General features: G+C 43.5%; 1 protein-coding gene across 4 annotated transcripts in view; it reads right to left on the reverse strand.

The window, feature by feature from the left end:
• Positions 1-14,201, reverse strand: part of uvrag (UV radiation resistance associated gene) — a 314,525-nt gene that overhangs the window by 181,873 nt on the left and 118,451 nt on the right. For all 4 annotated transcript variants that reach the window (XM_055637544.1, XM_055637543.1, XM_055637546.1 and 1 more), the window contains 2 exons: positions 5,304-5,391; positions 1,918-1,978 (listed from right to left, as the gene is read on the reverse strand). In XM_055637544.1, coding sequence (XP_055493519.1) covers positions 1,918-1,978; positions 5,304-5,391 — 149 coding nt within the window. The remainder of the gene's footprint in view (positions 1-1,917; positions 1,979-5,303; positions 5,392-14,201) is intronic.

The raw sequence follows: 14,201 nt of genomic DNA on the forward strand, positions 1-14,201 counted from the left end.
GGGGATTCTTCAAACAAAATCAAAGAATCAGAACCACAACAGTATGTGGTCGGATTGATTGAACAATACAGCATGGAAACAGGCCCTTCGGCCCACCAAGCCCATGCCAACCATCAATCACCCTGATCGGTGACCACTAATCAGGTTTAGGTTTATTATTGCCACGTGCACCAAGGTTCAGTGAAAAGATTTGATTTACATACTTTCCAAACAGATCAGATAATGTTATAAATAAATACAATCTATATATAGTACAATAAGAAGAGCAAAGGGAAAGATATAGAATGCAACGTATAGTTCTCAGCATTGCAGTGCACCAGTTGCAGAGATTGCTAATGCCTGTAGTGCGATCGGGGTAGATCGGACCTTACCCAAGCGTATGGAAGGACCATTCAGAAGCCTGATAACAGGGGAAGAAGCCGTTTCTGACACTATGTTATCCCACTTTCTCATCCACTCCCTTTACACATGGAGTAATTTCACTGAGGGCAATTAACTTACAAAACTATACGCCTTTGGGATGTGGGAGGAAACTCATGCAGTCACGGGAAGAACGTGCAAAATTCATTGTCGGCATCGTTGCAGGATTGAACCTGGGTTCTCCGGTGCTGTGGGGCAGCAGCACCACCAGCTGCACCACTGTGCTGCCCAAGTTGCGTCACTCTAGGCTGAGAGTCTGCTGCAGGGTTCCCAAAAGTTAATTTGCAAGTTGAGTCGGTAGTAAGGAAGGCAAATGCAATTTCAGCATTTATTTTGAGAGGACTAGAATATAAAAACTGGGATATAATGCTGAGGCTTTAGAAGGCTTTGGTCAGACCATGTTTGGAGTATTGTGAGCAATTTTAGGCCCCAATATTGGAGGAAAAATGGGATGGTGTTGGAGAGTCCAGAGGTGGTTTACGAGAATTATCCCAGGGATGATTTGGTTATGAGGAGTGTTTGACGGCACTGGACCTGTACTTGGAGTTTAGAAGGATGAGAGGGAACCTCATTGAAACTTATCGAGAAATGAAAGGCCTGGATAGCGTGGATGTGGAGAGGGTGATTCCACTAGTAGGATAGTCTAGGACCAGAGACCACAGAATAAAAGGCCGAACCTTTAGAAAGTGTAGAAAGTTTACACAGGTGTCAGAGGTTTTGGGAAGAAGGCAAGAGAATGGGGTTAGGAGGGAGAGATAGATCAGCCATGATTGAATGCGGAGTCGACTTGATGGGCTAATTCTATTCTCAATCCTTATGACCCAATAAAGGAGATGAGGAATTTCTTTAATCAGAGGATGGTGAATCTGTGGAATTCATTGACACAGACGGATGTGGAGGCCAAGTCATGGATGATTTTTAAAGAGGAGGTGGACAGTGTTTTGACAAGTAAGGGTATCATAGATTAGGGGGAGAAGACAGGAGCAAGAGGGAAAGATAGATGTCATGATTGAATGGTGAAGTAGACTTGGTGGGCTGAATGTCCTAATTCTGCTCCTGTAACTTATGAACATGAAAAAGAGCAACTTGTCTATTGCGTCTGTACATGCACCCTTGTCTATGGCCAGAGAAGAACTGTAGCCGAGTATAATACAGCACAATTGGTTACAGACTGTCCAGTGGATAATGTAATTTGGTGCCCCATCAAGCAGTTTGTGGTGCTCAGCAGATGAGGGAAGCACTCCATCAGGAAAGCTAATGCATGGTAAATATCATCTAACAGCAAGGAAGCTGCTGCAGCAGCACTGTGATAGTTATGCAACGCTAGCAAGGGCACCATTGTTGATTTGCTCAATGCACCAAGATGTCATACAAGATCCAAGCAGTTCGCACACACGTTTGACTCTTTGCCAGAACACTTGTGCGGCCTAGTTGCCTCGTTATGAGGGGGAAAAAGAGCAACTGTGACTTAAGATCAAATTTCGGGGATTCATGTACCTTGGAAGTCTTCTGAATTTGGTAGCTTTACTCCGCACATGAAATAATCCTTCTGATCATTCTGCAAAAGATTAAAAAAAAGGACTAAGTTGTATAGTTCAGCGTTTCAAATCAGGTTATTCATTGTACCAGATGCACAAACCTTAAAAACTAAGCTTTGAACTTCACCCAGCCATTGGTTTTTAAAATAAAGCTGCTTCGTCAAGTTTTTGATTGACCTAATTGACTGGAAGATACAGAATGGAAACAGGCCTTTTGGCCCACCATGTCCATACTGTCCATCAATCACCTGTTCACACTACTTCTACTATATCCCATATTCGAACTACTCCGTGCTGGGGGCAATTTATAGAGACCAATTAACCTACAAACCTAAGGTACACAAAAAAGCTGGAGAAACTCAGCGGGTGCAGCAGCATCTATGGAGCGAAGGAAATAGGCAACGTTTCGGGCCGAAACCCTTCTTCAACCTACAAACCTACATGGCTTTGGGATGTTGGAGGAAACAGGAATACCCAGAGAGAACAGACACCAACTGCACACAATTATGTTATACGTCAATTAAATACTGATATCCTTCCATTTTCCTGACACACTACAGAATCACAGATGTTCTGTCATTGGATGTTCACCTCATTCAATTAAACCCCAAGGATAACCTAGAATAATATTTGAAACGCGAGGGATCAGGAAGAGCAGTGCTGGATGTACACAAAGTTGAATTAATGTGAGATGAGGAGGTACAAAAGGTTCCTGGATTGTGGCTTCATCCTGATGGCATGGGGCCAGGGAGGAGGTTACAGTTTAAGATTTAGGATAATCAACAAATTGGACTTGATCAAGGAGACAAACACACAAGGAACTGCAGATCCTGAAATCTTGGACAAAACAAAGTGCTGTAGAAACTCCACAGGTCAGGCAGCATCTGCGGGGAATGGACAGAGGACATTTCAGGTCAGGACCCTCCTTCAGATTAAAGAGCTTGATTGATCTGAAGGATCTTGATCCAAACCATTGCCTATCCATTTCCTCCACAGATGTTACCTAACCCACTGTTCCTCTTGCGCTTAAGTGTTTTAGAAACATAGAAATTAGGTGCAGGAGTAGGCCATTCGGCCCTTCGAGCCTGCACCGCCATTCAATATGATCATGGCTGATCATCCAACTCAGAGTATCCCGTACCTGCCTTCTCTCCATACCCCCTGATCCCCTTAGCCACAAGGGCCACATCTAACTCCCTCTTAAATATAGCCAATGAACTGGCCTCAACTACCCTCTGTGGCAGAGAGTTCCAGAGATTCACCACTCTCTGCGTGAAAAAAAAAGGTCTTCTCATCTCGGTTTTAAAGGATTTCCCCTTTATCCTTAAGCTGTGACCCCTTGTCCTGGACTTCCCTAACATCGGGAACAATCTTCCTGCATCTAGCCTGTCCAACCCCTTAAGAATTTTGTAAGTTTCTATAAGATCCCCTCTCAATCTTCTAAATTCTAGAGAGTATAAACCAAGTCTATCCAGTCTTTCTTCATAAGACAGTCCTGACATCCCAGGAATCAGAGCCTACTTGAGCACTGAATTCGCTCTTCAGAAAGAATTTAGATTTTGGTGCATGAAGTATTTCACCAGCATAGCTTAATGTAAAAGGTGTTTGTGAATGAAACAAACATGGGTTTATTACTGAAGCAAATTTTCCTGAAGTGCAAACCATTATAGCACAAAATGGCATTGGATAGAGTTCAGTGATGAAAGGTTGTTAAAGCTGTGAAAAGTTATAACCAAAATGTAGTAATAAAAAAAGGGCATAATTGCAAAAAGGAAAATCAACTGTTAAAGAAATAAAAAATAGACATTTGCCAGGAATTCAGATTTCGGAAGAAAAATTTAAATAGTAGTAAACAAACCACTCTCTGGCCCTACCTAACATGAAAAGGACTGGCAAGGTTAAAAGGGATGGCAGTTTAAAGACAGCCATCATGTAGCAGGGTGATCAAAACTAAACCGTGCAGCCAAGTACGGCCTCACCAGCACTTTGGACAACTGCAACATAAACATATTTCAAGAAGTTTCTGAAGACATAATTAAAAGGGGAAGCCCTAAACTCCGACTCGCAAAATTTGAAAACAATGGATATGCCTGAAAGCCACCTATCAATGGAAAGATACTGCAACTCTTTGCCTCAGCAGGTAACAATGGCCCCAGTGAAACATCTCTGAAGGGTCTGGAGAAAGACTCGACCCAACGCATCAACTTCCCACGTTCTCCACAGATGCTGCCTGACCTGCCGAGTTACTACAGCATTTTATGTCCTTTTGTGTAAACCAGCATCTGCAGTTAGACACAAAATGCTGGAGGATCTCAGCGGGACAGACAGCATTTCTAGAGAGAAGGAATGGGTGACTTTTCTGGTCGAGACTCTTTTTCAGACTGATGTCAGGGTTAGTGGGCAGGACAGAGATAGAATGTAGTCGGAGACAGTAAGACTGGTGGGAGAACTGGGAAGGGGGGTGGGATGGAGAGAGAGGGAAAGCAAGGCTACTTGAAGTTAGAGAGGTCAATGTTCATACCGCTGGGGTGTAAACTACCCAAGCAAAATACGAGATGCTGTTCCTCCAATCTGCGCTGGGCCTCACTCTGACAATGGAGGAGGCCCAGGACAGGAAGGTCAGATTGGGAATGGGAGGGGGAGTTAAAGTGCTGAGCAACCGGGAGATCAGGTAGGTTAAGGCGGACTGGGCGGAGGTGTTCAGCAAAACGATCGCCGAGCCTGCGCTTGGTCTCGCTGATATACAGGAGTTGACACCTGGAACAGCGGATACAGTAGATAAGGTTGGAGGAGGTGCAGGTGAACCTCTGCCTCACCTGAAAAGACTGTCGGGGTCCCTGGATGGAGCCGAGGGCGGTGGTAAAGGGGCAGGTGTTGCATCTCCTGCGGTTGCTGGGGAAAGTACCTGGGGAGGGGGTGGTTTGGGTGGGAAGGTCTATTGGATCTATTGGACGAGTTGACCAGGGAGTTGCAGAGGGACCGGTCTCTACGGAAAGCAGAAAGGGGTGGAGATGGGAAGGTGTGGCCAGTAGTGGGATCCCGTTGGAGGTGGCTCAAATGCTGGAGGATTATAAGCTATATGCGACGGCTGCTGGGGTGGAAGGCGAGGTCAAGGGGGGGGGGGGGGGGGGGGGGGACGACTCTGTCCTTGTTACGAATGGGGGGAGGGGGAGCAAGAGCAGAGCTGCGAGATAACGAGGAGGATATCGCGAGGATCTGCAGTTCCTTGTCTCTACTCTATTTCTAACCTCTTGGTGGGTATGGAGCATGAAATGTTAAATAAACACAAAATTGAAATCTGACCCTCAAGAATAGTTATGAAATGAAAATGCTAAATAGGCTTACCACTTCAACAGGGTAAATGTAAGATAGTTCTGACAGGAGCTGCCGACACCGGATGTTCAGCTGAGCGTTGGTTTTCAGAAAGAGCTCTCTGTTAAACAAAACAGTATTAATACATCTATTAAGAACTTAGAACGTAGAACAGCAAAATTCATATATCCACCACACATTCTATGAAAAAGTTCCTATTAAATCTTCCCCCCTTTCACCATCCGTGGAAATAGAAATAATGCAAACACCAAATCAAGGGACTTTCAGATTGGTTGATTGAAAGTACAGCATGGAAACAGGCCCTTTGGCCGATCACCTGAGTCAATGCTGACTATCGATCACCTTGGGGACAAATTGCAGAGGCCAATTAATCTGTCTTTGGTATGTAGGAGGAAATTGGAGCACCCAGAGGAAGTCCACACGGTCTCTGGGAGAAAGTGCAAACTCCACACAGGCAGCACGCAAGGACAGTGTGAGATTGTAGGTTAATTATCCGCTATAGGTTGTCGCTAGTGTGTAGGGAGTGGATGAGAAAGTGGGATAACATAACATAGAACTAGTAATGATGGTTGATGTGGACTTGATGGGCCAATGGACCTGTACAAGGCTGTATCTTTCGATCAACCAATCTGAAAGTTCTTTGAAGTGAAAAGTTTGCTCTGTTTCCCTTTATGCAGATCAGAGGTGGGAAAGAGAACTTGATTAGTACGGGTGTCAGGGGTTATGGGGAGAAGGCAGGAGAATGGGATTGAGAGGGAAAGATAGATCAGCCATGATCGAATGGTGGAGTAGACTTGATAGGACAAATGGCCTCATTCTGCTCCTACTACTTATAATATTATGAAAGGAACAGGTCCTTCGGCCCACAATGTCTGTGCCGGACATGGCAAGTTAAACTAAACTCATCCACCTACATATGACCATATCCCTCCATTTCGGAGATGGAGTAGCAATGTTACAAAATTTTTAGATTTAAAAAAAAGTCTGCAATTGATCCCATTAGATAAAGCATCAAAATAAGTTTAATTTGACACCTAATTCACTTTCATATCATCAGTATTAAATAAGTTATGGCCATTTTCATACTCTGAAATTAGCATCTTGTTCCCTATTGCTTTTCCATTGACTTAACTCAAAAGCTGTTATCAAGGACAGTCAAAAGCCCATAACTTTCTTAAAAATTAAGAGAACTCAATGAAATGTTCAGTTATTATAGATTGAAACATTCTGAAACAAATATGAAATAATCTTTATGTTTAAGAAGGAACTGCAGATGCTGGAGAATCGAAGGTACACAAAAAAGCTGGAGAAACTCAGCGGGTGCAGCAGCATCTATGAATCATCTGAAGAAGGGTTTCGGCCCGAAACGTTGCCTATTTCCTTCGCTCCATAGATGCTGCTGCACCTGCTGAGTTTCTCCAGCTTTTTTGTGTACCTATGAAACAATCTTACTTGGATGACCTGAAATGAAAGCATCCAATTAGTTAGTTACCTAATTGTAGCTAATTACAAAATTCAATTACTAGATCTAAGCATCTATCCATTTCTTAAGAAAAAGTTAACATTTTTAAATAGCCTAAGTGTTCAAATAATATTCACATAATAATTCACAATATAACATGATTTTTAAATCTCATGGGTCTTGAATTTATAGGCCAAATGGAAGGAATTTAGTGTTTAATTCCCGTAAATTAATGGCCATTTTAAGCATCTTGCGAGCGGGTTTTTGTGGAACCCGCTGTTTGTAACGTTGCATTTGCGGTGAATTTAAACCTCATTTCGGCAGGAAAAATACTGCTGGTTCGTATATTTAAAAAATGACATTTTCCCATCGTGAAATTTAGATTAAAGGCATCCTAAGAAGCAAGTTAATATAAAATAAACGGCTTTCCTTTACCTGTCCTGTACATGAAATCCGTCCCCGTTGTCGGCATTGACGGCTTTAGAAGATTATTTTTAATTTACTCCGGTTTGTAAAATATCCAGTGCAGTTTAAAAGAAACTTAATAAAACGGCAGTCGAAGCGATTATTCTTTAGCAGCTAAACAGCCTGACAGAAATCGATTTGAACAGGCTGGAGAAACAAGGCATTTTAAACCCGCCCCCCTCTCAAAGGCGCCAAAGTCGTGCACACGGGCAGCGACAGATCTGCAGCGCCGCTGAAGGTAAGTTTTGTAACATACCTAGATGGAGGGCGGAGAGGTTATTTCCACTCGTGGGAAAGCCTGGGACCAGAGGGCACAGCCTCCGAATAAAAGGATGCACCTTTAGAAAAGAGATGCAAGGGAATTTCTTTAGTCCGAGGGTGGTGAAATCATTGCCACAGACGACTGTGGAGGCCAAGTCATTGGGTATTTTTAAGGCGGTGATTGACAAATTCTTGATTAGTAAGGGTGTCAATGGTTACAGGGAGAATGCAGGAGAATGGGGTTGAGAGGGAAAGATAGGTTAGCCCTATTGAATAGCAGAGTAGACTTGATGAGTGAAATGGCCTACTTCTACTCCTATCACTTATTAACTGATTTCCTGCAAGTACAATGACTATTATTTGCTCATGGCATGAAAGCAACAAATGGATAACCACGAGCATGTTCTCTCACCTTGACTGTGGGAGTTTGATGTGTGTTAGCCAGCTATCATTTTTCACTGCATTGAGAGAGCGATCCTGCTCTATCATTACTGTAATCAATGGTGATGTGGACTTGTTATAATATACTTATAAACACAGGATTGTTCTTGGTAGAGAACTAGTTATGCAAGTATCAGGCAAAAGGAGATGATGATTCGCTCTGCTAAATAGAGGCATAAGGAAATGTTGATGCAGGAATCTTAAGCAAAGCTGGAGCAACTCAGTGGGCCGGGCAGCATCCGCGGAGGCTATTATCTCGAGTCTGAAGAAACATCATCGGCCCATTCCCTCCAAAGATGACGCCTGTCCCAATCAGCTCCTACAGCACTTTGTGTGCATGCATTCAGCTAAATGCTCATGAAAGCACATCTCCAAGTACGATTGGAGAATCGCGGCAGAAGGGAGAAATGGGATCCACAGGAGAGGCAGCAAGAAAACGCTGAGAAGCACCAGGTTCCCTCATGTTCCCACGGTTTACTGGGCATTGATAACCAGTCACGCGGAGCTGCAAGTGTCATGACTGCAAACAGAAGTACAAAATACCTGCTGCCTTCTTGCAAGGCTAGCAGTATAATTCACCAGCGACACATACCGTGCATATAATCGTGGAGCATGCACTACCTGGGCAATGCAGTGCGTTCAGCGCAGTTACAGAGAAAATTATGGCTCCCACAGCTGCGAGACTGCAGCTTTACTGGGATGAATTCCAGATTAATTTTTATCGAATTGTTTATATACATGGAGATTTATCTCGCTGCGCACCAGAGAAGCTTGTAATCAATGCAACAGCAAATAAAACAGTTGAATTATTGCACATCATGCATCCTAAACTCAGAGATATTGCCAAAATATCCTGCGCTTGTGACCTACGAGTCAATATATCTGCAGCTGAGAACAAAGAGTTCTCGGGATCTTCATCCAAGATGCAACTCGACACAACATGCTCATCTGGATTGAAAAGCACAAATACCGTAGGTATTATCGCAATGTTTAGGAAACATTTACACAGGGACATGGATAGGACAGGTTTAGAAGGATATGGTTCAAACGCAGGCAATGGACAATAGACATTAGGTGCAGAGTAGGCCATTCGGCCCTACGGGCCAGCACCATTCTATGTGATCATAGCTGATCATTCCCAATCAGTACCCTGTTCCTGCCAGGCAGGTGGGAACTAGTATAGATGGGACATGTAGGTCAGTGTGAGCAAGTGGGGCCAGAGGGGCTGTTTCCATGCTGTATCACTCTATGGCTCTAGGTGCTGGAAAACAAAGAAAAACAAAATGCTGGGAATAGTCGGTGAGTCAGGTAGTCGATGTGAAGGAAGAAAAAGAGGCCATGTTTCATATCATAGAACCCAAAGTGCTGGAGTAACTTGTTGGGTCAGGCAGCATTTATGGAAGACATGGATAGGTGACATTTTTGGTCAGGACCCTTCGGAGTGAAAAATTTGAAGAAGGGTCCCGAGCTGAAGTGCTGACTATCCATGTCCTCCAGAGATGGAGAACCCGTGTTCGATCCCGATTACGGGTGCTGTCTGTACGGAGTTTGTACATTCTCCCCATGACATGCGTGGGTTTTCTCCGAGATCTTCAGTTTCCTCCCACACTCCAAAGACCTACAGGTTTGTAGGTTAACTGGCTTGGTAAATGTAAAAAAATTGTCCCTAGTGGGTGTAGAATAGTGTTAATATGCGGGGATCGATGGTTGGCGCGGACCCAGTGGGCCAAAGGGCCTGTTTCCGTGCTATATCTCTAATCCAAACTAAACTAAGATGCTGCCTGACTCACTGAGTTACTCCAGCAGTCTGAAGAAGGGTCTCGACCCGAAACGTCACCTATTCCTTTGCTCCATAGGTGCTGCCTCACCCGCCGAGTTTCTCCAGCATTTTTGGCTACCTTCAATTTTTCCAGCATCTGCAGTTCTTTCTTAAATGCTGAGTTACTCCAGCACTTTGAGTTCTTTGCAAGATCTCAGCATCTGCAGTTTCTTGTGCGTCCTCATGTTTCACATCAATGCCCTTTCATTACACAATTGAGAAAGCATGCGTGTAGTAGAGAACAAAGAAAGTCTGTAATAGGATGACAGTAAAGTGATCCAGATGATAAAACTGTTTTCAGTGATATGTAGGAAGGAACTTATTTGTCCGAAGGAGATTAAAGGGACAAATAGGGATGTGGGATGGAAACAAAGGCAAACATGCTGGTACTGTGGGGATACAGAATCCAGCAGGTGCAGTAAATGTGAATTAAAAAAGGTGAGAAGTGCACAGTAAACAAGGCTACATCTGTGGAGATAGAATAACTGAACTCATGTTATAAGTCAATGACATGACATCATAATTGGCCTGGTCTGACAAAACTGGGAAAAGCTCATGTTCGTATGTACTAGGAGCAGAATAAGACCATTCGATCCATTAAGTCTACTCCGCCATTCAATCATAGCTGATCTATCATTTCCTCTCAATATTTTTGTTGTGTATTTGGATGCTTGGAACAGACTTAAATAAGGCCCGGACAAGGGAGTAATCTAACAAGCTTCTTTATTCCAGGACGCCACCTTGAGTCTCCCCCGCACATGCGTACTTGCACAAGACATCACATATACTAATTATCACATACCTAACACTCCTCCCCCTTTAACTTGGAGGCAGGTAACACCATTTCTATTCCATACCTAATTAGCATATGTAATTAGTATATGTGATGTCTTGTGATGTCTTGTGCAAGTACGCAAGTGCGGGGGGAGACTCAAGGTGGCGTCCTGGAATAAAGAAGCTTGTTAGATTACTCCCGTGTCCGAGCCTTATTTAAGTCTGTCCCAAGCATCCAAATACACAATAATTTTCTTGCCTTTGCCACATAACCCCTGACACCCTTATTAATCAAAAATTTGTCAATCTCCGCCTTAAAAATATCCTGGACCCACTACAGATACCGCCACAACAGATCAACGGTGGATGCGATCTCGCTGGCCCTCCACTCCACTCTCGACCACTTGGACAAGAAAAACTCATATGTCAGGCTGTTATTCATTGATTACAGCTCTGCATTTAACACAATCATCCCCTCCAAGCTGGTTACCAAACTCGCAGAACTGGGTCTCTGCGCATCCCTCTGCAATTGGATCCTCGACTTCCTCATTCACAGACCACAGTTTGTTCGTATTGGTAGAAATGTGTCAGCCTCGATAACAATCAGCACGAGAGCACCTCAAGGCTGCGTGCTCAGCCCCCTGCTGTACTCACTCTATACTCATGACTGCGTAGCCGGTCACAGTGCGAACTCCATCATCAAGTTCGCAGACGACACCACTGTTGTGGGACGTATCACTGATGGGGATGAGTCAGAGTATAGAAGAAAGATCGAGCAACTGTCCATATGGTGCCAGCGCAATAACCTGGCCCTCAACACCAGCAAAACCAAGGAACTGATTGTGGACTTTGGAAGGAGTAGGATGGGGACCCACAGTCCCGTTTATATCAACGGGTCGATGGTTGAAAGGGTCAAGAGCTTCAAATTCCTGGGCGTGCACATCTCTGAAGATCTTTCCTGGTCCGAGAACACTATTGCAATTATCAAGAAAGCTCATCAGCGCCTCTACTTCCTGAGAAGTTTACGGAGAGTCGGATTGTCAAGGAGGACTCTCTATCTTCTACAGGTGCTCAGTAGAGAGCATGCTGACCAGTTGCATCGTGGCTTGGTTCGGCAACTTGAGCACCCTGGAGAGGAAGACTACAAAAAGTAGTAAACACTGCCCAGTCCATCATCGGCTCTGACCTCCCTTCCATCGAGGGGATCTATCGCAGTCGCTGCCTCAAAAAGGCTGGCAGTATCATCAAGGACCCACACCATCCTGGCCACACACTCATCTCCCTGCTACCTTCAGGTAGAAGGTACAGGAGCCTGAAGACTGCAACAACCAAGTTCAGGAATAGCTACTTCCCCACAGTTATTAGGTTATTAAACTTGGCTTGGACAAAACTCTGAACATTAATAGCCCATTATCTGTTATTTGCACTTTATCAGTTTATTTATTCATGTGTGTATATATATTTATATAATGGTATATGGACACACTGATCTGTTCTGTAGTCATGCCTACTATGTTCTGTTGTGCTGAAGCAAAGCAAGAATGTCATTGTCCTATCAGGGACACATGACAATAAACTCTCTTGAATCTTGAATCCATTGATGGCCTCCACAGCCATCTGCGGCAATGACTTCCACAGATTCACCACCGTCTGACGAAAGATAATCTTTCTCATCTCCTTTCTAAAGGTACATCCTTTTATTTTGAGGCGATGGCCTCTGGCCCTAAACTCTGCTACTAGTGGAAACATCCTCTCCACATTCACTCTATCCAGGCCGTCCACTATTCGGTAAGTAAAAGCTGGTTATCTCTTGCATGGAACATGAGATGCTGACAAGAACACCGAACACTGATGAAAGGCTGGAAGATGAATTATGGGTTTAAAAGCACCTTTGGATAGCATTATTTTTAGAAGGTATCTGCCCCAACACCACTTACCCAACTGAAGACTAAGAGCTCAGTGCATTGAAGGTCAACAAGGTGCCCATGTTTGATAAGGCACTAGTGATTGGATGTGGATTGTGGAACACCATAATAACATTTGTAATATTAAAGATACTTATAAGATCATAAGTGATAGGAGTAGAATTAGGTCATTCGGCCCATCAAGTCTACTCCACCATTCAATCATGGCTGATCTATCTCTCCCTCCTAACCCCATTCTCCTGCCTTCTCCCCATAATCTCTGACGCCCGTACTAATCAAGAATCGACCTATTCCTGCCTTAAAAATTTGCTTCCACAGCCTTCTGTGGCAAAGAATTCCACCGATTCACCACCCTCTGACTAAAGAAATTCCTCCTCATCTCCTTCCTAAAAGAACCTTTCATTCAGATCTTTTAACATTTTAATAAGTACAAGTTGTCGCACAACTGGATTTCATTAAATGATAAATGAGCATGGAGTTAGTTACTTGGGCATCATGGAGGTGGTAACTAGTAGCCAGGGATAAGGTGAAGAAACTCTTTTGGTCTGAACAGTCGTCATTGTCGTGGCTATCCCTCGAGGTCGAAGACAGTACGAAATTGGCGATAGATGTGAAATCCAGCTAAGGTTTGCTTTATATTGGTTTATATGCAGACCTTACACTAGTAGGTAAATGAGTGGGAGAATACGTTAAGTCTGGTTTCTTCGGGTAGAATAAACTAACATACCACAAAAGGATATGGATCTTTTTACATTAATAACCAAATTAAGGAGGCATCTTTTGAAATCAAGGATATACAAGATTGTGTTTATAAACACCATTACTCAGTCGCAGCATTAGTTTTAGCCGTGTCTGGACATGTTTACATGAAGGATGTCCTGTAAAATCACAAAGTACTCCTCCCACGGAGGGGTACAGAAGTTAAGGTTGTGCAGCTGCTCCAGATAAACACGGAAATCTTATGAGGATCTCTTAAGTGCACGGGCTTCTCAGAGTTCAAATGAAGTGAAGTTTTAGCCAAAAAAAAAAATTTTTTTTAATTAGGATGCAACAAGCAGAGTAGATACTGATTTTTTTCCAAAGAGCAGACTATCCAGGATAGATGCTGGTTTGAACCTGCTTCCAAGGAGTTTACACAGACTTGTATTGTTTGCTCAGGAACATCTTGGAACAAATTCCAAACATTAGTAATCTCACTTCATTCATCCTATCTTCTGAAATTATCATTCAATGAAGTTACTGTGAAATTACATATCAGAACTACTTTGGTAAAATATGGCATTCAAATTCCCAGTCATTTGCATGCTTAATATTTTAGTTTGTGCTGCCGCCTACAAATTGTGGCAGCATCTAAAACTTGATAATTGGCCACAAAGGATGACCTCATTTCTTGGTTAGTTTCACGTGGATCCTGGTGGGAGGTTGGTGGTATAAATGCTCGTGTAATATGAACTGGTTGATGTAAAATAGTCGAGCAAGCCAAATTCACTCTAAGGCAAGGACTGGGTGGTACTCTCCGACAGCACGTGATGACAAGCCAAGGTGAGGAGCTCAACATTTGTCTGGTACCCTTGGTTAATTCTCTATGACTATATCCTATTGTTCACAGATAGATAAGAAAACAGGGAAGTCGAACAATCAAAACGGGACCAGGAGCTTGAAGGGAACAGAGCAAAATGATAGAGAACAAAGCAGTCAATTAAGCAGTGGAAATGTGTAGGAAGGAACTGCAGATGCTGGTTTAAACCAAAGGTATAGACACA

Source organism: Leucoraja erinacea, chromosome 6, assembly GCF_028641065.1.
Source record: "Leucoraja erinacea ecotype New England chromosome 6, Leri_hhj_1, whole genome shotgun sequence".
In the NCBI taxonomy this organism is placed as follows: Eukaryota; Metazoa; Chordata; class Chondrichthyes; order Rajiformes; family Rajidae; genus Leucoraja; species Leucoraja erinaceus.